At 39.3% G+C, this 23,209-nt stretch overlaps 2 protein-coding genes across 10 annotated transcripts in view; one reads left to right on the top strand and one right to left on the bottom strand.

Annotated features, from left to right (window-relative positions):
• Positions 1-23,209, top strand: part of LOC134811618 (uncharacterized) — a 95,557-nt gene that overhangs the window by 64,128 nt on the left and 8,220 nt on the right. For 7 of the 9 annotated variants that reach the window (XM_063818604.1, XM_063818606.1, XM_063818597.1 and 4 more), the window contains exons 1-8: positions 18,476-18,560; positions 19,033-19,128; positions 19,327-20,399; positions 20,585-20,716; positions 21,453-21,682; positions 21,859-22,091; positions 22,623-22,798; positions 22,922-23,139. In XM_063818604.1, the coding sequence (XP_063674674.1) occupies positions 18,518-18,560; positions 19,033-19,128; positions 19,327-20,399; positions 20,585-20,716; positions 21,453-21,682; positions 21,859-22,091; positions 22,623-22,798; positions 22,922-23,139 (2,201 nt within the window). In that variant the 5' untranslated portion in view covers positions 18,476-18,517. Of the gene's footprint in view, positions 1-18,475; positions 18,561-19,032; positions 19,129-19,326; positions 20,400-20,584; positions 20,717-21,452; positions 21,683-21,858; positions 22,092-22,622; positions 22,799-22,921; positions 23,140-23,209 lie in introns of those variants that run through there. The other 2 variants (XM_063818599.1, XM_063818598.1) reach the window with 2 other exon arrangements.
• Positions 61-5,160, bottom strand: LOC134826340 (transcription elongation factor SPT5-like). Its single transcript, XM_063838677.1, has 4 exons — positions 5,018-5,160; positions 4,495-4,710; positions 3,979-4,348; positions 61-3,802 (listed from the first exon to the last, which is right to left on the bottom strand). Exons 1-4 carry the CDS (start codon positions 5,140-5,142, stop codon positions 1,424-1,426), a joined length of 3,090 nt encoding a protein of 1,029 aa, XP_063694747.1. The 5' UTR covers positions 5,143-5,160; the 3' UTR covers positions 61-1,423.

Below are 23,209 nucleotides of genomic sequence, written 5' to 3' on the forward strand. Positions count from 1 at the left end.
ATTTATGTTTTTGATAAACAGATAATAATTCTGAATTAAGACAACAGTGATAACTCGTAATGATAATAAAATGCAGTAAAAGTTTAAAATGTTAAGTTTCTAATTTAAATCACCAACTGTTAAACATTTTATCATGTCTAGAAAGAAATTTGATAAATCGCAAGTTCGGATTTATATAACTTGGATATTTTCTTTGCAACAGAATGGCTAGGGCTTTCACAACAACGAAATTGCAAAAACATTGTTCTTTTCGTCCCATCTATAGTTAGGATAAAGTTCAACCGGTGAAATCTTTACAAACCTTTCTCCAGCGGATTATAAAAAGTATCGAGTTATAAAGGCACCCTAAAAATAAATAAGCATCAGTCTCAATAAATAAGTCGTTAAAAAAGAGCTCCTTTCCAGACGAAAGCTGCAGGTGCGAAATTTATTTTTGTGAACTTTAAAAATCTATGTTATAAGAACTGTATTTTATCTGGCGTTGAAAACCATCATTCTGTTGGTTCTCTTCTTGTACATTATTCTGTGTCCACACTCCCTGCACCTGATGGGGTCACGTGACTTGATCTCATTGTCACTGCGACACTCGCCGCACACGTATATCATTGCTTTCTTGACTTGGGATCCAACACTAGCCGCCGCCGCATTCTGGACATTCTGATCGTGGATAGTGGGTGAGAGGCCACTTGGTGAAGCTCGAGCTGGAGGGGAGCCGACAGGGGAACCCGGACCACTGACAGTGGGAGAAAGAGAGCCACCAGCAGCCGGGGAAGTGGGTGGGGAGAAGAGAGGAGAGGAGGCGGGGGAGTTGCCCGACCTGGGGTCTGATACTATCGACATAGCTACAAGGGGATTAGGGTCAAACTTAGGGACATTTTATTTGATTTAGTTATGCAATAATAGATAATCATAAACATTAATCAAAATTGAAGGATCGTGAATTTCAGATATATAACGAAAAACACCTTGAAGTAAATCATTAATATTCGTTTTAAAATTAATTTTCAAATACGATATGATACTGAACTGTCAATTTTGTAGCAAAATATTAATTTAGTAATTATTCAAAGGTGGCTGTAACTTCCCCAACTTATAACGCCAGGCCAAGTTTATTGATAATCTCAATATATGTTTCATTATTGAAATTGATTGTGAAATTGGTTGGCTGTCCAAAATTAAATCATAAAACCCAACAATTTATGATGGAAAAAAGCGGTTGAGACGCTTCAAATGTTTCTCAATCGCAAAAATCGCTAGAAAAGTTGGCACCAGATAACAAGAATGATAAATCACGCGGAAGTTACTACAGTACTACTTACCATTAAATACAGCAGTTATAGTCGAAAGTTTATTTTGCCGTAACGCAGGGTAACGTGGTAACCTGGTAACGCAGGGTTCCTTTAAAACAATTATTCACAGCTCCTCAATTGTGGTGTGTGGAGAGTTTTGCCAACGAGTCTAGTTTCAGGATTCTCAACTCTAACGATTTATCTGCCTTTACAATGCCATCATCGTTATCAATGTTTATAAGCTGTCCGTAGTTGCCCCGCCTATTTCCAGTAATTATAACAACCTTGTCCTGTTTCTTTGGAACGACAGGTTTCATCTGATAAGACTGACATTCGAACTCCCGTTCCTCCTCGTACAGCCAGACAGTAGATATCATCCCGGACACTGCCCTGATGTAACCAGGCTGACCGATGTACTGACCGTCCTCAAAGCTGTCCAACATGACCACCTCGATACCAGGCAGAGGCCAATTCTCGTTAGCTGTCTGGGGTGTCATGGGGCTGGGTGCTCCGGAACTGGTGCTGTACGGACTGGGGACTGACTGCTCAGACCCGGGAGAGGGAGGACCTAAACTAGATGCACCAGGAGAAGGACTGGGTTCTGTGTAGGGGGAGGCGGGGGAAGCTGGAGACGGAACACTGGGACTGGAGGGGTTGTAATCTGAGGAGGTCCCTGGAGTGGCTGGGTTACCCAAACTATCCATAGCATACCCTGGGGTCATTGGTTCCCCATAGCCTGGGGTCTGAGGGTTTGCAGGACTGAAGGGAGCTGGAGAGGGTGAGTTGTCGTAGAAGTCAGTGTACTCATCTGACCGGGCTGGGGTGTTAGGATAGTTAGGATCCCAGGCACTGAACCCTCCTGCTCGGGGAGTGTTACCTCCATCATGAGTCGGAGTCTGAGCACCATAGTACGGAGTCCTGTCTCCTGACCCTCTTGTTGGAGTCTGACCTCCTCCGGACCCATACATAGGCGTCCTGCTACCTGAATGTGAGCCATACATTGGAGTTGCTGATCCAACTCCGCCGTAAGCTGGTGTTTTTGTAATGTAAGGTGTGGAGGGTGTAGTGAACCCTCCTGTAGCTGTTGTTACTTCTATCAAATGTCCCTTCTCCACTGAAATAACCTTACAGTCCGTGTGAAGTTCTATTCTGGCAGTTGTATCAGTTGAATCTCTCACGATACCCACATATCCTTTGTAGGCTCCCTGTTTAACTCTGACTGTCTTCCCAATGAACTCTCTGTCTCTCTTATCTCTTCCTCCTTGTCTAGCACCATGACTTGGTGTCCTCATTGGGGATCTCATGGGACTTCTCGAGGGCGAAGCCAGTCTGGGCGAGGCACCAGCAAGATCCGAGGGAAGTTTCTGAGCTCCTGCAAGAATGGTATTTCTCGCCTTAACGACGAAAATTCCGCCATTTTCACCGTGACACCTGTTGAAGAGGAAGAGAAAGTGTCTCCAGATGTGTTTTATTTCACCTTGAGAACCAGAATCCAGCACATTCACAATGTTCTTACTTCTCACGAAGTTCTGCTGTGAGTCCAGAGCTTGACCACATCTCAGCTTCCTGGCGATGGCATTGTTTCTCACTGACTGAGTCTTGCCGTGCTGAGTTAGGATTCGGACGGATTCCCTCTCAATCCTGACGATATATCCAATGGTTGTCTGATCTACCTCCACCACGTCCCCAATTTGGTACATACCCTGGCTGTCAACCCCCGAGTTCATCTCGGTACACAGCTGCATGTCTCTGGGTCTGACCTTCATCTCGGAGTATGTTGTGTCAGCCACGATCACCGCCACGTTGTCGTCTACTCGTACCACTAACCCTGTCTCACCTTCATATTTGCCGTGTATCACTCTCACGTGATCTCCATCCTTGAAGATCTTTCTTAGCTCTCGAGAAGGGAAATCGAGGGCTCCTGCATTCTTTAAATCTGCATGATTTGGGACAATCGTGACTTTGTCACCAGAAATACTGATGATGGTACCAGTCATGTGGATCAGCTCACCCTCGCAAACCTCAACAATGTCTCCAGCGGAAAATATCGAATCAGAGTTCAGCTTCTTATCGGTCGGTAGCAAGTCTGGATCTACGTTTTCGGGTAGTTCGTCGAACTTTTCTAGCTCTTCCAACGTTGGTTTTGGTCCGTCAATAGTTATACCAGTAAACGCTAGTGTTTTAAAGAGAAAACCATTCCTGTATCGACCGCTCTCGAAGATAATAAAATCTCCGTCTTTTTTCAGTTCGCCACCCAGAGATCTGACGAGGTCAGCATCAAACAACTTCTGAGCTGGACGCCCCTTGGCTGATCTGCCGGACCTAGACTGGACTGGTTCCCGGTCCTTGTACATGCTCTTGACTTTCTTGTAGTCAACACGAGGCAGCATCTTGCACACTACTTTGTTCTGATTGTGTTCTACGTAGTCTATTTGAGCTAGGTCGTCACGGTATACTCCTCGCTTTATTCTCACCCAGGAGTGGGTCTTGATAGCCATCGGCTCACTGACCACCTGAAAATGGAATTATTCAACTGTTAAAAGTTGAAGTTCTTACATGGCTATTAACATTGTCTTGGCCACGGTCTGATTTTCAAGCTGCGTTTACTAATTAATTGTGAGAAGTAACTGCAAATGAAATGACACTATAAAGTAAACTAGTAGATCGACCTGATAAAGCTTAATCTCACCTTTAAAACATCAGCCATCTCATTGATAGGAACCATAGGTTGCTGCCACTTTCCCATTCCGAGCGCATTGACCCCGGCTAAAGCTGCCTTGACGTGTGACTGTTTGAACGCCTCAATATAAATACACCCCCTCACTCCCACTGGAACTACAACTGATTTGATCTGCAGTGGATCGCCGTTCACTTCCAGGTTTATGTACTTCCTGAGCAGTTTTATTGCTGTTTGCTTCTCCTCGCCCATTCGGCACTTGACCTGCCACAATCTAGGATCTTTTACTCCCGGCAGTGCACTCTGTTGTTTTACTTCCTCGTTCTTGGCGTAGTTGCTGGTGTCGATGGCTTCCTCTGCGTCCACTTCAGCGTACTTCTTCCTGGGTTAAACGGTCAAATATAAACAATCACCTAAAAGCAGATCAACTAATTCAAGTTAAGAGCTTTCATTTGGGGCAGAAAATTTGTTACATAAGTTTTTGAAAGTTCAAATTTACAAAACTGAAATACACAAATTAGCACACACCTGTAATACTCTTCAAGTTTATCCTCTTCCTGCATTTGTAGGAGATGATCCAATCGTCTTTGATGACGGAACGATTCACTTGTTCCCTCCTCCTCGTCTTCATCTTTATTGATGAGCTGCTCGAAACCCTCTTCTAGGTCGTCATCATCGTCATCCTCTGCGTCATCATCAACCTCTGCTTCGTCCAAGATGAATTTGTTCACATTCGTCTTCTTCCTGAGGGAATGATTGGTTAACTGCAGAGCAAACCCGTATTTGCCAACAATATTTTCAACAATTTCTATGGATTTGAAACTTTACTCTGTAGAGAACATTCATTTAAGTTATCTTAATATTTAGTTCTTTCATTGTCATTTGTATATTCAGGCAGAAAGCAGAAGGTATAGGATTGCTATAGGTTCGTTAAATCTTATTATTTTAGCAAATAATCAATAATTTTAAGGGTGAAATAAACATTCCCATTTAACTCACTACACAGGTGTGCTAGATCTTATTTCTGAGTTCTAAATTTCAAATTTCTTACTTCTTTGATCTTGAGGCAGGCTCGTCCTCCAACTCATCGTCATCATCACTGAATTCATCATCAACATCTACATCAGAGTCGTCATCATCTGACTGAAGATCTGTGATAGGACGCTTCAAACTCATAACTAGCTGATTGTTAAATGTTATTGTCAAAAAGTAAGTGTAAGTTTACATAATCATTGACACACATTCGATAACAAGGTAGGTTTCTACTAAGACCGAGATATGATTCGATATTAGCACAGTATGTTGAATCACAGTATGTTAAACAGTTCAGTAAACTTTCTCTGGTATTGTCTAACCAGGCTGTTAAGAACATCCGGGTGATGTGTAGAGGGAATTTTGTATCACCAAATTTTGTATATATTAATGTGATTGTGTTCAGGCATTGCTCCAGCTCAAAATCTTTGGGTGGGTGCAGCGCAGCGCGCAGCCGAGTGTGAAGCCCCCTGGAAAATTTTGGAATTTTACCCTCCTAAACGTATTTCAATATCTCTCAAAACAGTCTCAATTGAGTAGATGTCAGAAGAAAGTAATCAAACAAATTAACAGATTAGACATAAGAATTTAGACAATAGACATAAGAAGACAATTGACCCGTAATTTATACAAAATTTGACAATTTTGGTGAACAATTTTCAAATCGTTTGGGTGGGTCCAAGTCCAAACTGAGTGGGTGCAACATCCTTTGGGGTGGGTGCGCAAAACAGTAATCATTCAGAGGAATCATTTGATTGCATGTCAGAGTGAGCAGTTGGTGCAATACAAGAAACAGTTAAATGGAAATGGGAACATAGCAATTGTCTACGGTTGTGGCAAAAACGATACTGCGAACAAATTTACATTTGCTGTGGGGGTTGGTAAGGCTCACCAGACTGATTCTAATTCGAACTTGTAGTGAGATGCGCTACTGTGCCGCGCCGAGCTGCGATGAACTGACATCGTCAATTAAATTCGAACCGTTGACATTACAGTAAAGCTAAACATTCGCACGAAGGGCCCTGCTGACGAAGGGCCCCGTTGACCCGATGTGCGGGGTGAGCGCCGTCTTAGGGGGCGCCAAATCGTCGTTTGAATGTGGGACAATTTCGAAAACTTAACTAATGTACTAGCAAAACTGCGCTTTTTGCTCTAGATACACACTTTTTTAGAGATTTTATCGGCATATCCTCTAAAATCACCTAATTTGTTCAACTTTAGGGAGGGGGCACGAAAAGGGGAGTGGGCGCCCCAACCAACAGGGGGGCGCTTTTTCGGCAGGGGCGCCAACAGGCAACGTTACGCCACTGAGTCGCATTTATATTCAGGGACTGTTTATGGGACGAAAAATCAAAATTGTGGTAGTGCTCTTTCACAAAGGCAGGGGCCTTTGAAATTGTTTCATGGTTGATTATTTTATGATTTAAGTGTTTTGAACCACAACACTGCTCAATAAATTAATAAATCAAGCTTGTTACTAAACTAACAACTTTACATGAAATGCATCTACAAATATATAGCAATCGGATAAGCCCACTAGCACAGTCGAACATACAAAAACTGAGGAATTATTCTATTAAATGGATGAGAATAATCATTAACTAATGACGCTCGATTTTGAATGACACGAATCACGAGTGAAATGAAAGCGCGAGGCTCAATCATAAATCTTTTATCTAATCCTTATATCGTGTTTTATTTTTGCGTACATTTTTATTTTGCTGACACATGAGTCATAAGTGAAGTCACAAGTAAATAAACCCAGCTGACAAACTGATGCAAGCTTAAAATTGTAGGTTTACAACCTACCAGGACGCGCGCCGGGTTGGACTCGTCGACGAACAGATATTTTACGAGTACCACCCGTTAAGCTTAAAATTGATTCAAAATAACTATAATATATAAAGCTAAAATGTTTGTAGCGCGATGCGTTACTGTGCCGCGCCGCGCACTCAATTATGCTTATTCTCGCAACGGCGAGATTTGACCATTGTTAATGATTTGGCCCGGCGCGCGCTACTTCGAAGAAATTTAGACGAGTAACATCCGTCAACGGCGAGATCTGCAAGATGCGCTACGGTGCCGCGCCAAGCTGCGATGAATTGACATCATCAATTAACTAAAATGTATGCAGTAGTAGTTCACTCAGTAGTTCACTCAATAGTTCACTCACTAGTAGTTGGCATGTGCTTACTTAGATTCACTATGTCAATCATTCGTATCTCGCCGATCTGCATACGTGGTTGTTGTATCACGTTGCGACCCCCACGGTCGTTTCACTATCGTCCTGACGATACAGGGGGAGCCGCGCACTTCGTGCGCGGCGGGTCATACAACGTGGTTGCGAGTTCAGAGTTAACGGGTGATACTCGTAAAATGTCTGTTCCATATATTGGACCGTCGACGAGTCCAACTCGGCGCGCGTCCTGGTAGGTTGTAAACCTACAAGTTGCGAGAAGCATTATTGGATGCGCGCAACAAGTGCTTACTGGGCCGCGCTCAGCCTGTCATTCGATCCGCCGAATCTCTGATCTATGATTATGAACATAAATGTATTAGCATGAGATCCCCAAGTAAGTCTATTGCTTGCTCCTCTCAGTCGCACGTTTGAAACTTGTCATACGTTGTATGACCCTCCGCGCACGAGTGAATTTGTAGCGCGATGCACTACTGGGCCGCGCCGCGCATATTCTTGCAACCACGTAGATCGGCAAAATACACCACTGGGCCTCCCGAGCTAGGAAGGATTCACATCGTGAATCAAAAGTGAATCAATGCCTGATTCGAGCAACGTGAAACAGGTATGGTATGCAGATGATGCAGCAGGTGGATTTTCTACAGCAACTACTAAATCATCCATCCATAAAAGTGATTTACAAAATTACACATAAACCTCGTGTCTCGGTGTTCACTTAAACGGTACTTGGCGGCTGAACTGTGTTTAACGTTTGCAGCTAAATTGGACTCTGATATTAGTAAATGTGTATGATTTTTTAAATATTGAACATACTCTGCAACCTGGTAGCGCGACTGACACAAAACCAAAAATGTTGGCCTGGCTTGTGCATAACCTAGTAAGTAACCCGCACTCCGATAAAAGCCGTCTGGAGAAACTCCGCAAAATGTTCATTGTAGTCAACGGGTACAAAGAAGCATTACTAGCAATTGTGTCCTTTACCGACCTACACAATTTGAACATTTTCGTGGCTAATTCATTGAACAACGTCAGATTTGAAATATAATGAAAGTGCTTTGAGGTAATTAGTGTGAATTGCATACAACTCAACCCCAAGAGGTGGAGGAGGAAACTACAGAAGGATGTCAAGAGGACGTGGGAATCATCATCATCCGTATAATCGACAAAAGAGTGCGTATACTGGATGCTATGCTTGTGGCGATAAAAACCATATTGCAAGATGGTGCACAAGCAAGAACAGAGCTTCTTCAAGTTCAACAGATAATGCACAGTATTTCGCACAAGATGGTGCTGAGAATGTTACGGCCATGGAAGCAGAGGGTGCATTTTTAACATTCATGGTGGTGTCTGAATCTGAAGATGTTGTTGAGATTCCTGAAGAGTGCCTGATGAGTGATACGAACCTTGGTTCTCTTGTATATGAGTCATTAGCATGTGCAGTTATTGATTCCGGATGTACAAAGACAGTTAGTGAAACAAATTTTAGTGAAACAAATTTAAAATTTTATCCTTTATTTTACAATCATAATATAATAATATTTATAAGCCTCCGTTTTGAAAGTTTTAAATTTTAATATATTCACATTTATATTTAAAATCCAATTTAATGTATAAGTCAATAACTGGCCGCCAAAGCCGCGCATTCTTGAAAACAGGATTAAATTGTTTATGATTATACAACAAATAGAAATAAATTTAAACTATCCGTGGTTTTTCTAAATTAATTATAATCTTACCTAAATCCAAAGCCAGCTTTGTAAAATTTACTATCAGATCATAATATATCGTCAATTCTCAATATTTACAATGCAACATTTCATTAATCTACATACAAGCGTACTCCAGCCCCTGCACGCATCCGTTCTTATGCCATGCGGCGCGGCTCAAGCCGCGCACGCACGTATTATTTTATACTTTTTGCTTTCTAATAAAGCAAAAAGTATAAAATAATAAATAATAATAGTTGTTGGTAGGAACTGGGTGAATCACTACAGAGAAACTCTGGAAGAAAAACAACTGAAAATGATGGTTAGTGAACCTTGCTCGATGCCTTTTAGATTTGGGGATGGACTCTAAGTCATTTCCACAGAAAAGACTATCATCCCTGGGCGAATAGGAAAGACAGATGTTCGGATAGAAGCAAACATTGTTAAGAAAGAACTGCCGTTGCTTCTCAGTAAAGCATCGTTAAAGAGAGCTGGTGCTGTGTTGGATTTCACAAATGATACAATGAGATTCAGTGGAGATTGTGTTGATTTGTTTGAAACTAAATCAAAGCACTATTGCGTTCCTCTTTGTAATAAAAGACGCATGACCATTGGGCCGCCAGATCGAAAGACCCCACATCTGGTGATGACAATCAGCGAAGAAGGTTTGTTTGGTACTGACGAAAAGGAGATTAGGAGGAAAGTGGAAAAAATCCACAAACAATTCTCACACCCTCCTAGTGATAAACTGAAAACATTGCTGAAAACTGCAGGATTTAAGAGACCAGAATACATGAAAGCAATTGATGAGGTATCCAGCAGTTGTAAAATATGTCTGATGTACAAGAAACCCAAGTCAAGACCAGTGGTGGGTCTCCCAAGAGGAAAGGTGTTCAACGAATGTGTTGCAATGGACCTTAAGAATGTTCCTGGCACTCCTAATGTGTATATCTTGCATATGATTGATTCGGTGACAAGATATTCAGCAGCTAGAATAATCTACAATAAGAAGAAAGAGACAATCATCCAAGGGATTTGCTCTGGATGGATATCCATCTTTGGAAATCCAAAGAAATTCATGGCTGATAATGGTGGAGAGTTCGCCAATGAGGAGTTTACTGAGATGTGTCAAAGATTCAATGTGGATGTGCAAAATTCAGCTGCCGAGAGCCCTTGGAGCAATGGGATTGTAGAACGTCATCATAAGATGCTGACAGAGATGATGGTAAAAACGAAGGAAGATTCAAAATGCAACTGGGAAGTTGCATTGTGTTGGGCACTAAGTGCGAAAAACTCCATGCAGATGTTTGGTGGGTTTTCTGCAAATCAGTTGACAATGGGCCGTAACCCTTCACTTCCGAATGTCATCGATGATAGACTGCCAGCTTTAGAAGAAACAACGGTGAGTAAAACCGTGGCTGATAATGTTAATGCAATGCACATGGCAAGGCAAGCATTTGCAAAGTGTGAAAGTAGCAACAAGATACGTAAAGCTCTGCAAAGCCAAGTTCGGACAAGCAATGATGAGTATTATAGCAATGGTGAAAAGGTGATGTACAAGAGAAAAGGATCTGCAAAATGGAGTGGGCCTGGTGTTATACTGGGGAGAGACATTACTCATTTATATATTTTAAAGCATGGAAATCAGTATTATAAGTGCAGTGCATGTCATCTAACCAGGGATACAACAACAGGATATCCCATTACCTCAGAGTCAGTTGTTGGGCAACCTAACCCGAGTATTGTATCAAGTTCACCAAAATCCCCATTAGAGACGCAGAGAAATTTCCTAGAGGATCAACCATCTTGCTCTATGGAAACAGCAGTTTCTGTACCGGAAACAGAAACACTGCCTCAAAGTGAGACAACAGCAACAATCAGACCTCAGCACAAATCAGGACTTCCTAAAGCAAGAAGTCACGTGGAGTTTCTTCCAAAGTATCCAGAGGAGGATAGTGAGATCTGGCATAAAGCTTGTATCCATAGCCGTGCAGGAAAATCAACTGGCAGTTACAAAAACTGTGTAAATATTCAACTTGATGGTGAGGAGAGCATCCAATGTGTGGATTGGTATGAGCTTGCTGTGAATTTGAGAGATGACCTGTCACCAGAAACAGAAGAAGAGGTGTTGCTGTCCAGTGTGAGTATGTATGACCAAGCAGTTGTAGATGCCAAGCTAGCAGAGCTTGAGAAGTTCAAAGTAAACAAGGTTTACGTGGAAGTTGATGCAAACGAACAGTCCAATGTTGGTGTTCGTTGGGTAATTACAAAGAAAGCAGAAGGTTCTGTTAAAGCTCGTTTAGTGGCACTTGGTTATCAAGAAAATAGTAGCAATATACGAAAGGACTCCCCAACATGTAACAGGGACTCTATAAGACTGCTCCTTACAATAGTTGCAACAGAAAGTTGGAAGTTACAACACATCGATGTTCAGGCTGCCTTCTTGCAAGGCAAGAAGATTTCAAGAGATGTCTTCATTATTCCTCCGAAGGAAGCTGAAACAAGGAAAATCTGGAAACTGAACAAATGTATTTACGGGTTAGTAGACGGACCTAGAATGTGGTATGTTGAGCTTCGTGATACTCTAGTGAAGTTAAATGTTGTGGTATCGTCATATGATGAGTCATTCATGTTCTGGTATGATGAAGGAAAACTCGAGGGTATCATTGCTGTGCATGTTGACGATCTGATGTTCAGTGGAAGCAAGAAGTTTGAAAGGGAAGTTATTGGGGAACTGAAGAAGAAGTTTCGTCTAAGTACGGAGGTCGAAGTTGAATTTGCTTACTGGTCTTGATGTAAAGCAAACACAATCTGGAATTCTGGTATCACAACTGGGGTATGCAGACCAGATTTCAAGAATAGAGATCGACCCCACCCGAGTGAATCGAAATACGCTCCCAATCAACGAGAAAGAAAAGCAACAACTGAGAACTGTGTGCGGACAGTTGTTGTGGGTATCAACACAGACACGGCCAGATGTAGCTTATGCTACATGTTTTGCTAGTAATTCTGTGACTGAAGGGACCATCGCAGATTTGAAAATGGTAAACAAAACAGTAAAGTTCTTAGAAAAGAATCCTCTAACACTCAGGTTTAAGAAACTACTGTTGCCTGAGTCAGTCTTAGTGGTTTTCTGTGATGCATCGTATGGAAACTTGAAGGATGGTAGCTCTCAGGGAGGCTTCATAATTTTCCTTGTTTCGCTTACAGGAAAATCTTGCCCCATTACATGGCAGAGTAGAAAAATCCGAAGAGTATGTAAAAGTACTTTAGCAGCGGAGAGTTGGGCAATGATCGAAGCAGTGGAAACATGTGAGTTGATCCAAGCTCAGCTGAGTGAGATCATGTTATCTGGAAAACTTGATGTCATTGTAATGACTGATTGCAAGTCTCTACATGATGCTATCCAAACCTCGAAAAATGTTGATGACAAGGGATTGAGGATACCAATAGCTTGCCTGAGACAGCAAGTGAACAAAAGTGAAATGACAGTTCGTTGGATTTCAACAAAGAAACAGCTTGCAGATTGTTTGACTAAAGCTGGAGCTCCAACTTCACTGCTACGGGAGGTATTGTCGTCAGGAGAATTTGACAATGACCTGTTTAGAATTGTATTCCAATAATAAACATTGTATTCAAAGTTTTTAATATTGTGTGTGAAGGATTTTAATAATCTTAATAATTTGAAACTTAAAGAAGTTAAAAGAGTGAATATATTGGTATTTGTGATTTATATAATGTGCTCGTTTAAAAGAGTGAATATATTGGTATTTGTGATTTATATAATGTACTCGTTTAAAACGATTTTCTATTACATGTTGTGCATGTATCCACAAAGAGGGAAGTTATATTTAGAAAGATTATAGTCTTTCTTGTGACACCTTTATTTTATATTTAATATTTTAAATCTTTCAAAGCCTTTTTAAGAAAGAACGGGAGATTGTGAATTGCTATATATTTGGTTTATATATTTATGATAGTCGATATAATATATACTAATTGTGTTCTATTTCAGAATGTACCACAAACATGTTGTCTGTGGGGTTTGATAATTACTTGTAACAACTGGTGTCTTTCATTGCATAGTGATCCATTTAAAGTTAACAATTAGGTGCAGTACCGTGAACTAATTTGTGGGATAATAGACAAACTTTAAAGAATATTCGTTGGTCTATAGGGAGTATGTGGGCCTTCTTATAGAAAATTCTTCATGTGGGCCTTCTTATAGAAAATTCTTATAGAAAATTCTTACATGAAAATGAGAAAATGCGATGTTACAACGCAAGGGTTCTTGAAGTGGAGAAAGGAAGCTTCTCACCTTTAGTTTTCTCGACTTCTGGTGGAATGGGTGGTGAAGCTGAAAGACTGGTTAAGAAGCTGGCCAGTAAGATGGAGTACCACACTGGCCAGAGGTACTCAGATGCTGTAGGATACATTAGAAAGCGTCTTCGCTTTGAAATCCTAAGAACAACAGTGATTTCTCTTCGTGGAGACAGAGGTGCGAGAAAAAACATTGTTGATATAAACAGTCTAGATCTTAACTTGGAGCCACAAGGCCAAGGGTAATTTTTGATTGTTTAGAAATTTTTTAAATTCTTAAAGGGTAGATTTTATATAGGGTCATTGCTATATTATGTGTATATTGTTTGAATAATTTTATTTATTAAAAATTTAAAAAATCTTATAGAAGGGAACCAGTCCGTGGTTCTGTCTTCTATGTTATAGATGAAACGAACTGCCCCATTAAGGGTGGATCCAAGTTTGTTTAGTATGGTCTTGGGTAGATTCATGTATAGAGAATTACAGTTATCTAATTTAGATATTACCAGTTGTTTCACCAACATCAATTTAATGTCTTCATCCAGGTAACGACCAATAGTTCTTAGGTTCATCATTATCCAGCTACATTTCCTTTTGACATTATTGATCTGTCTTTCCATATTTAAAGTTTCATCAAATTTGACACCCAGACTCTCCCAGCTGTCTCCTTTGCACTCCGTAGGTAGAATTTCAGTGCTTCCAAATTGCAGTCTGACACTGAGTTCACACTTTTTAGAACATGGCTCTTTCCTAACACCAATAGTTCTGTCTTAGTTTCGTTCAGTTTCATGTAGTTTTTCACCATCCATGTTTTTATCTCTGCGAGATATTTGTTTGTTCTGTCTCGGTCATCTGAGAAGCTACAGTTCTAATTTTTTCAGGACAAACGTTATTCGAATGGCCAAACACAATTCAATAAAATTCAGCTCGATCTGACTATCCAAACTATCAAATAAATGCAAAAATGAACCTTCATTTAAAATAAATGAACTCAAATATTTTTCTCGAACCAGTGGTGGTAGTAAGTCATACCAGAAAGAATTATTTCAATTGGTCACTCAGTGACTGAGCTATTAAGGCCAACTTATGCCCACTGACTTTTGGCCCACCCTGTATATATGCTAGCTTTGGTGAGAGGGCTATAGTACAGTCAAATCCTTCCTAATTTAAGCCTTTGTCGGACAAAATTCGCAACAAAGCGATTTTAACGGGATATGGTCGGGACAGGTCACAGGAATCATTCCAGAGAGTTCCCAAAAAAAAGACTTCAGGAAAATCCACAATTACCACTTTTCTACCACCTTTTTACCACTTTGGTTTTCCGCAAATAAGTCACGTTCTAAATATCCTAGAAGATTTTAGTTTAAAGCAGTGTGTTTAGAAAACAAAGAAGAACAACTTTCTCTTTAACAACTTTTTCAAAAATAAATTATTTAATTAATTAATTAAATAATTAAAAATTTTTCAAATATTTCAAAAATATATTTTGTTAAAAATGTTCACAATTACATTCCACGTATAATGAACTAATTTTTATAAAACTTTTGAAAATTTTCACTTTCAATATTTTGGACTTGTAAAATTTTCGAAATTTGTAAAGAATAACCACTATTTACCACTTTTTACCACATTGAATCTCCGCTAATAAAACAACTTCTGAATCTTGTAAAAGGTTCTAGATTGAACCAGTGTGTTCAAAACATAAAAGAGAACATCTTTTTATTTGACAACCTTTGGATAAGATAATCAATTGATTAATTAATTAAATATTAATTAAATTTTTAAAAATTTAAAAATATAATTTTTATCAAAAATATTTGCCGTGACGTGAAACGTAAAATGAATTTACTTGAATAACAGAACATACATCGTCACATAGATTAGAATTAGATAACAGATAAAAAGAGATCCAGATAAATGGAATAAACGGTAAAATATCCAAATGTGTACGATACTATTATAGCTAATAACTATTAAATATTAACACATCATATCTCTCGACTTAGTATTGTGCTTAACTATATTGTTAAAATGGTTGTTTAAACAAGACTTAGCAATTTTTCAATCGCTAACTAGAGATCTTATCTCTGATTGTCAGTTTATCGTTTGGAAGTGTAAGCTTCAGCTTTTACTTTATGTTGACTTCTCTTCGTAAAAAAGTTAAATATGCTAAAAATCGAGGACTGAAATCACACCAAATAGTTGACATTTTGAAAACAGAAGAACACATCGTGTGCCTGATACTCTACGCGTGCAGATTCTATGTAAGTAGCTGTCAACTAATATACAATAATAGTAATATGTTTTTACCGTTTTACTTTTCAGTTTTATGTCAACCGAGACTCGAGAGCGCAACTAGAGGCATTCTCAACCAATACTATGTTTTAATTTACCAGGCAAATGAGGAGTTAATTCCGGTGAATAGGAGTTAAACCCCAGGTACTATTTTAACTATTTATCTTTTAAGTAAGTACACTAACTTTTAAACTATGCCCAGCAAGTTTGAAACGGATGGTTACAGTCCTATTCATTATCCTGAGGCCTCTCATACTCTGTATAAATAAACAAACCATCGTAACACAGGTTGGATCAACATTCAACAACCCCTGGTCACTGAACGAAATTAAACGGCAGTACAACGGCCTGACTGATTCTGCTCAGAGTGACGTCTATTGTGTGTTATTGCAGACAGTGATCATAGACCAGTTCCAAAGATTCATATCGGCCAATGAAGATGAGTCCGTTGTAACTGAGTCAGAACCATCTTTAGTTCACGAACACAGTTTAAACAAATATCCATTCTGTAACGTAGAGATCGCACCAAATGATAAATCCTCAAATCGGATTACAGACAGGGTAAGTTATTGTGTGGGGGAGGGGGGAGGTGGTATAGTACACATACGTTAGGCTCTTACTAATTCGCTCGCCCAAAAATTTCTCCGACGTGACTTTTATTATTATTATTTCTCCGTAGCTTAGTGCACTAGATTCCCACTATCGGAATCGTTCTGAATAGCCGATCCTTACCAACTCCGTGGATCCGACTGGTGGTGTCTGATCCAGTGAATGAGTGGCATAGAAATCGTGCAGAAAGCCCAATTACGGTATCCTAACATCCTGTCACGTGATTATCGATTGGGTAATCATTGATAACCCAATCAGTTTCGCTAACGAGATAAACAAATTGCTTGATAACTTCGTCATTTTCAATCCGTTTCGCGCCATCTTTTCAGATCATATTCCGAATGTAATGGCCTATTGCAATATGTTATAGTGCATTTTACAGCATGTTCGCAAACACGAGTACATGCTGATTATAAGACTCAACGTATGTGTATTGACTCATGGCACCCCCACTCCCCCTAAACGTAACTTGGAGGATATTTTGATTTCTAAGTGTTATTTAACGACCACGTTGCTGCTATAATACCGATTTGAAACATTACTTATACAGGGGGCAGCACTTATCGTGTTTACCATCAGCTGCAGGCGTGGGATGAGAATGACCTTATAGATCCGATAAGCTGGGGAATGGGGATGGAAGATGAACAATGGGGTGCATGTTCCAGTGACCACTCTTATGAGTACAGCTCCGAAAAAGCTCATTCAAAACATCAGTTGCAACTGTTTTATGTTTAAAGTCAGGTTGTGGCAATGCTTGTTCATGCAGAAAAGCAGGAATACATTGTGGATCAACCTGCCTCAAATGTCAGCACAATTGCTTATTGCACCAATGTGCCAGCTGAGGACTCATAAGTAAGACTCTTATCTAGTATATATGGTTATATAAAGTACTGCTTCGATTTTCCGATTAGTTTAATGAAAAGTTGTCAATTATTCGTGTTATGTAATTTTAAAATATTTTGATCGAAAATAATTATTATAATTTTTGAATATTTGTTTAATAATCGATTAACTAATTAATTAATTATTTAATCCAAAGGTTATCAAATAAAAAGATGTTCTCTTTTATGTTTTGAAAACACTGGTTCAATCTAGAACCTTCTACGACATTCAGAAGTCGTTTTATCAGCGGAGATTCGAAGTGGTAAAAAGTGGTAAATAGTGGTTATTCTTTACAAATTTCGAAAATTTTACAAGTCCAAAATATTGAAAGTGAAAATTTTCAAAAGTTTTATAAAAATTAGTTCATTATACGTGGAATGTAATTGTGAACATTTTTATCAAAATATATTTTTGAAATATTTGAAAATTTTTTAATTATTTAATTAATTAATTAAATAATTTATTTTTGAAAAAGTTGTTAAAGAGAAAGTTGTTCTTCTTTGTTTTCTAAACACACTGCTTTAAACTAAAATCTTCTAGGATATTCAGAACGTGACTTATTTGCGGAATACCAAAGTGGTAAAAAGGTGGTAGAAAAGTGGTAATTGTGGATTTTCCTGAAGTCTTTTTTTTTGGGAACTCTCTGGAATGATTCCTGGGACCTGTCCCGAAAATATCCCGTTAAAATCGCTTTGTTGCGAATTTTGTCCGACAAAAAGACGTATTTGACTGTACTACTAGTGTAATTATTCCCAATTATTATACGATAGCTATGGAGAGGTATAAAATAGTGGGGGTCTGAAATGGCCAACATTTGGCTTTCATAATTATGTGAACAATCCCTCATGCTATTGTCAACTCTGTGCACTTTGAAATGTATCCTTTGCATTACACTGTACTGGATCTCAAGCCTTAAAAATTGCCTTTACTGCTAATTTAACTGAGTTTGATACTAGCAATTATCTTTGCTGGAGTCGTAAGTATGTTCTGTTCCATTAAGATACATGTGTGGATTGAAGCTATGTGGAGTTTTAAGGTACAAAGACTCTTAAGGGCCGTTATTGTAAAAACATTTTCAAATCCACACCCCATCTCCACCTTAGGTTGCTTAATGCTTATAGAATATTTGGACAATCCCTCACTGTATTATAGCTGAATGGTAGGTAATAGGCAGAGAAGTTTTCTCCTGTTTGATTAATTGCTCAGGACATTCAACCTATCACCTTATCTTCAAATACTTGCCCATGTTTAGTCTGTTGTGGACATATCTGATTGAAAGGATTGCTAAAGAACTTTGCATTATAAGTGTATATTTGAAAATGATAAGACTTGGTATACTGGAAACTTGTATATTATTTTGATTTGATACTATTAACTATATTAGGATTTATTTTTGAATGTACAATTTGTTTTGAATATATGTATTAAGAAGCTTTTGCTGCTTGCCTTCTCTTGATTTAAAAGATAACAACATTATTAAATAAAATATCTGTGCAGCTAAAATGACTCAATGTTCCTGAATACCTGGATATTCTTGCTTGCTCATGTGACAGGTATACTTTAATGACTAGATTTCTATTATAATTTCTTAAAGGTCATTTGATCTTTTAATGTAAAACTATCAAATTCTTTCCAATTGACTTGTAAATATGAAATTGTTGATGAAATTGTGAATATAACATACAGTATTTAATATATTTACTCAATGTTCTGCAGGAACTTTCTTATGATGCAATGTATTTTTTTCTGTAACAAATTCCATTTAACATGTATTATTGTATCTCTTCAAACCCAATATAATGTTCTTAATGTCCGAAATTTTGTTGTACTTGTATGTCTATTTTTTTGATGATTTTCCCTCTTAATTTCTCTGATCGTTCTTTGTGCTGAGAGAGGGATATAAGAACTGTGATACGGTATAAGATGGTCATATCATAGATCCGCATACATGTTTAAAGATGGTTTTGCATACACATGTGTGTAAATATCAGATTCTTGTAGTTTGATTTTAAACTTTGATTTCAGTCGCATCGTTTGAACAACAAGGAGTCGCACTAATTGAGCAGTTACAAGAAGGCGATTCACAATTTGAAATCAAATTCGTCAGAACCAATGCAAACGGTATGTTTTGTATCCTATAAAACAATAACAGATAATATAATTGATAAATTTGGTTTATATACGTCTATTCTATTGGAAATTAAGCTTTTCATCTTTGAATTTTTATCAATATTTGAACCACTGAATCAAGGTTAGACTTTTCGCTAATAATAATCAAGCTTTGAGTTTGACTCAATCTGATTATCTGCAACATTTCAGACCCAGTCCAAGTATACAGTTCATTTTCCCTGCCGGACCAACTAACAGCATCATGGCAGATTCATTATCTGCCAGTGAAAATGGGCTCAGAAACTTGTTCAGAACTCGAGTTAGGGGGATGTTTTGAATGTAATGAGGAGATCAACCCTGATCTTAATAACCCCACACAGACTCGTCCAGTGTGTATCAAGGGTAATCCATTGGGCCACGACCCAACCAATATACCCAAGTGTGCTCAAATCAAGGGGAAGGATGGGTTAGTGGGCCGTTCAATAGTGGTTCGAATTCGCCACAACTCTCCCAATCAGCCAGATAAGGTATATTGTGCCACAATATACGATCAGAACAGTTTACGACCGAACTTTATGAGCACAATAGCTTGGTTCGATAGTCCCTTGACCGGGTTTGTTGCATTTCGTAAAGAAAGTTTAGCCGTATCATATATAATAGTTAACTTGACCAGAACGGTCGATAATAGAGAGAGGTTAGATGAGGATCTAAAGTGGGAGATCCGAGGGGAGAACATTCACAGCAGGGACTCTCTGTACAACCCAGATCTGGTTTTAACAGAGGATGCGAAATATAACGAGAATTGTGATCCGTCCTCCGACACAGGCCATCAGAGTTGTGCGGCGGGAGATCTTTGGAAGAAACATGGGCGCCTCGAGCTCAAGAACAACATGGAAATAAATCTGAAAATGTTCGTGGACAATAATCTAGCCAGTGAGACCTTGTCGCTTGGTCAGCACCTGGTCATCCTGAACACGACCAGCAAGTCTAATGGGACGACTGAGAAGATTGTAGCATGGAGTAGGATTGAAGGCTTGGCACCTTTATCCTCTGATATCTCCTTCTTGGACGGGAGTGTTTTGAAACTCTTACAGCGAGACGATTGGAGTCCCATCCAGCAATCTTACCAGTCGGCTCACCAGAATACCCCTGGTAAATGGGAGGTTTCCATCTACGAGTTGCCTCCTATTCAGATATTTGGGGGAGATCAATGGGATTGCGACGAGATCACGACAAGTAAAGGCTGGTCCCCGATTTCTCGCAAGATGTTTCCGCCATTCAAGGTGACAGTCTATAGATTATTTCATAAATGTTTCTTTTTTTTCATGGGTTGTATCTCTCGAAAACTTTTGATCCAACAAAGTCTCGGAACCTGATAATTGTCACGATGTAAATATTAGTAGAAATAATATTGTGATACAATGCTATGAGCATCACAGCACCATTGTAACTATCTCCCACTTTGCAGACATCCAGAGAAGAAAGGCCGCTGAACCAAACATACACGTTGTACGGGCGGAACTCAATGATGTATAGAGGTGTAGCCATCAGACCTGAGAACGATGTCAAGTTCAAGTGTGCTACCATCACTTACAAACAGGTAAGTGACATGATGGTTAAGGTGGTTATCTTTGAATGCCATGTAAAAACATTACCTTGGAAGGTGCTGGTACTTTATTACAATTTAAATGGTTTCGATTAAATTATATTCACCCATTTGTCGATCCTTAAACAACGACAGCGTTGCCTATCAACATCGACTTCAATGTACATTGTACATCAAGCATGCGTCAGTGGTGAAATTTATTTAAATTTAAAATTAGAATATTACAATTTCAAAGCATAAGAAATTTTATCAATTGTGTACTCAAACACCTTCCAAAGTTATTGGTGCCTGGCGGGATGTACCAGCCTTCCCCGCGAAGATACATGCCTAATGTCCATGATGTATAATGTACGTGTTGTACATAATGTCTAATGTACTTCAAGTCCATGATGTGATTAACATGCCCAAACTTGCTGTGTGTAATATGGTTGCGTAACAAAAGTTTGCTTAAATTGAGCTCAATGTTCCAAACTGCTTAAACAAAACCTTTACCGTGTATGAGTTCTATACCATGAGGTACAGACTACAGGGTATTCATTATCAATTTCTATCTTTACAATCAAGACGGTCCATATTGACGCTCTTCTAAAGTCATTGCATAATGTTTAAGTGAGGGGTAAAGCAGCAATTACAGACCATTTAGTATAGTGCAATATATTTTATTGTACACATATGACATAAATAGTTGTGCTGTAAAGTGACAAGCGTCTCCTGTGACCTGTCTCTCCAGGGTGAGGAGAGGATATCATACAGTCTGCTAGAACCCACCGCTCCTGGCATGATGGACCAACGGGTGATAGTCCTGATGATAGAACACATGGTAGTGAGACAGACCACCGTCCTGATGGCTACACTGTGTCGGAGCAGCATGTTCTTCTTGGATCTCACAGAGAGGGATGGTTGTCAGGGGGACAAGGAACCGTACAACCCATTCGGGGTCTGCCCTGCTTACTGTCCACTGTGAGTACTGCATTCCTACATTCCTGCCTTTGTTCACTGTTGTGAATGTTTTTGTGATTATACTTGTTATATCTCGGAGAAAGCAACATCACCGTTTCCAATCCTCCCACTTCCTCTCAAACACCCAGTTACACAGTCATTACGTTACGCATATCAATAACAGTACTATAACACAGGACTGGTGAGGGCATGTCGTGTGAGCGGAAGTGTCACGTCGGTGATCTGTACAACAACTGCTGCACAATGTGTGTCTACGACAGTAGCTTCCTCTGTCCTGTCGGAGATCTCAGGAGGAGACTGGACGTGTTCCAGCCCAACACCAGGAACCATTACACCAACAGGGAGACGGTATTTAGTGTCAAGAACGAGGTTAACCTTCCACTCAACCAGATTAACAACAAATTCATAGGTTCGTTTCTATTTTGTTTCTATTTTTTCCCCTTTTTTTGGGACCGGCCCGAAGTACTAGCCAATGTTTACTCAAAAATATATATAATAAGTGTTATCAATTCAAAGTAAAAAAATCACACAAGATTAGATATTATTGAAACGATTAAAATGGAGCTTATCGAACAAAACATAGCTGAGCACAGATAAAGTTGCCTTTAGGATTGTAAAGTTGAAATTATCATATTAATGCACTTTTGGAGTTGTTAGAGTGGAAACAGGCGCATAGCTGCAGCTAGCTAGCTATTCCAAAATTTTGTTTTTACGACTGTTATCAGTCGCATAGCATCATGCCGTTGTTGCTGGTGAATTGTTGGCAGTGTAACTGAGATGGTTGCTGGTAAATTGTTGGCAGTGTAACTGAGATGGATCTACTATTGATGATATTTGATACAGCAGTTCATGTGTGTAAAATATATGGGTTAAATTCTATTTAAATTCTGTACTAACAAAGTTATTACTGCAAATGTAGTTAACGGTAAAACCATCCCAGGAGTACATGTGTTCGCACCCGAAGACGCCCTGAACCGAGTGTTGATGAGGTGTGGGATAGTGAAGGAGTTGACAGAGACTGTAGTGACTCTGGAGAAACCTATCACAGACGGAAAAGTGATGCTCACCCAGAGAACTGCTTGGCAACCGATCACTGTCACTTACGAGGGGATAAAGGTTTTAACTTTTATTTTTTGTAATATCTGATCTGTTCAAGTTTCCTCTGTTTTCAGTTTTGTTGCAGTTCATTCAGATATATTCATCATGTGCTTATAAACTGTATTAATGACATCCCCTCAGGTTACTTCTCTGGAAATTTTGGACACACCAAACTTTGCATCCGCCCACGTCTGCAAAGTTAACTCGAGCGCCAACCAGAGACCGTTTTACCGAGAGGACTTCTCCGATGACAGAGATGCGGAAGAGACTACGTCCTTCGTGAAGCGGAGTATAACTCTTGAAAACTACAAAGAAAAAATACCCACCTTCTTCGGGAAAGAGTCCATCATAGGCAAAAGGTAAATCGTTTATTTTTGAAAACCCGATCACAATAGCATCTATAAATTATTTTTATAAACTATTTATCTA

The sequence above is a fragment of the Bolinopsis microptera genome, chromosome 2 (assembly GCF_026151205.1).
Source record: "Bolinopsis microptera isolate Bmic1 chromosome 2, MBARI_Bmic_1.0, whole genome shotgun sequence".
Lineage (NCBI taxonomy): Eukaryota > Metazoa > Ctenophora > Tentaculata > Lobata > Bolinopsidae > Bolinopsis > Bolinopsis microptera.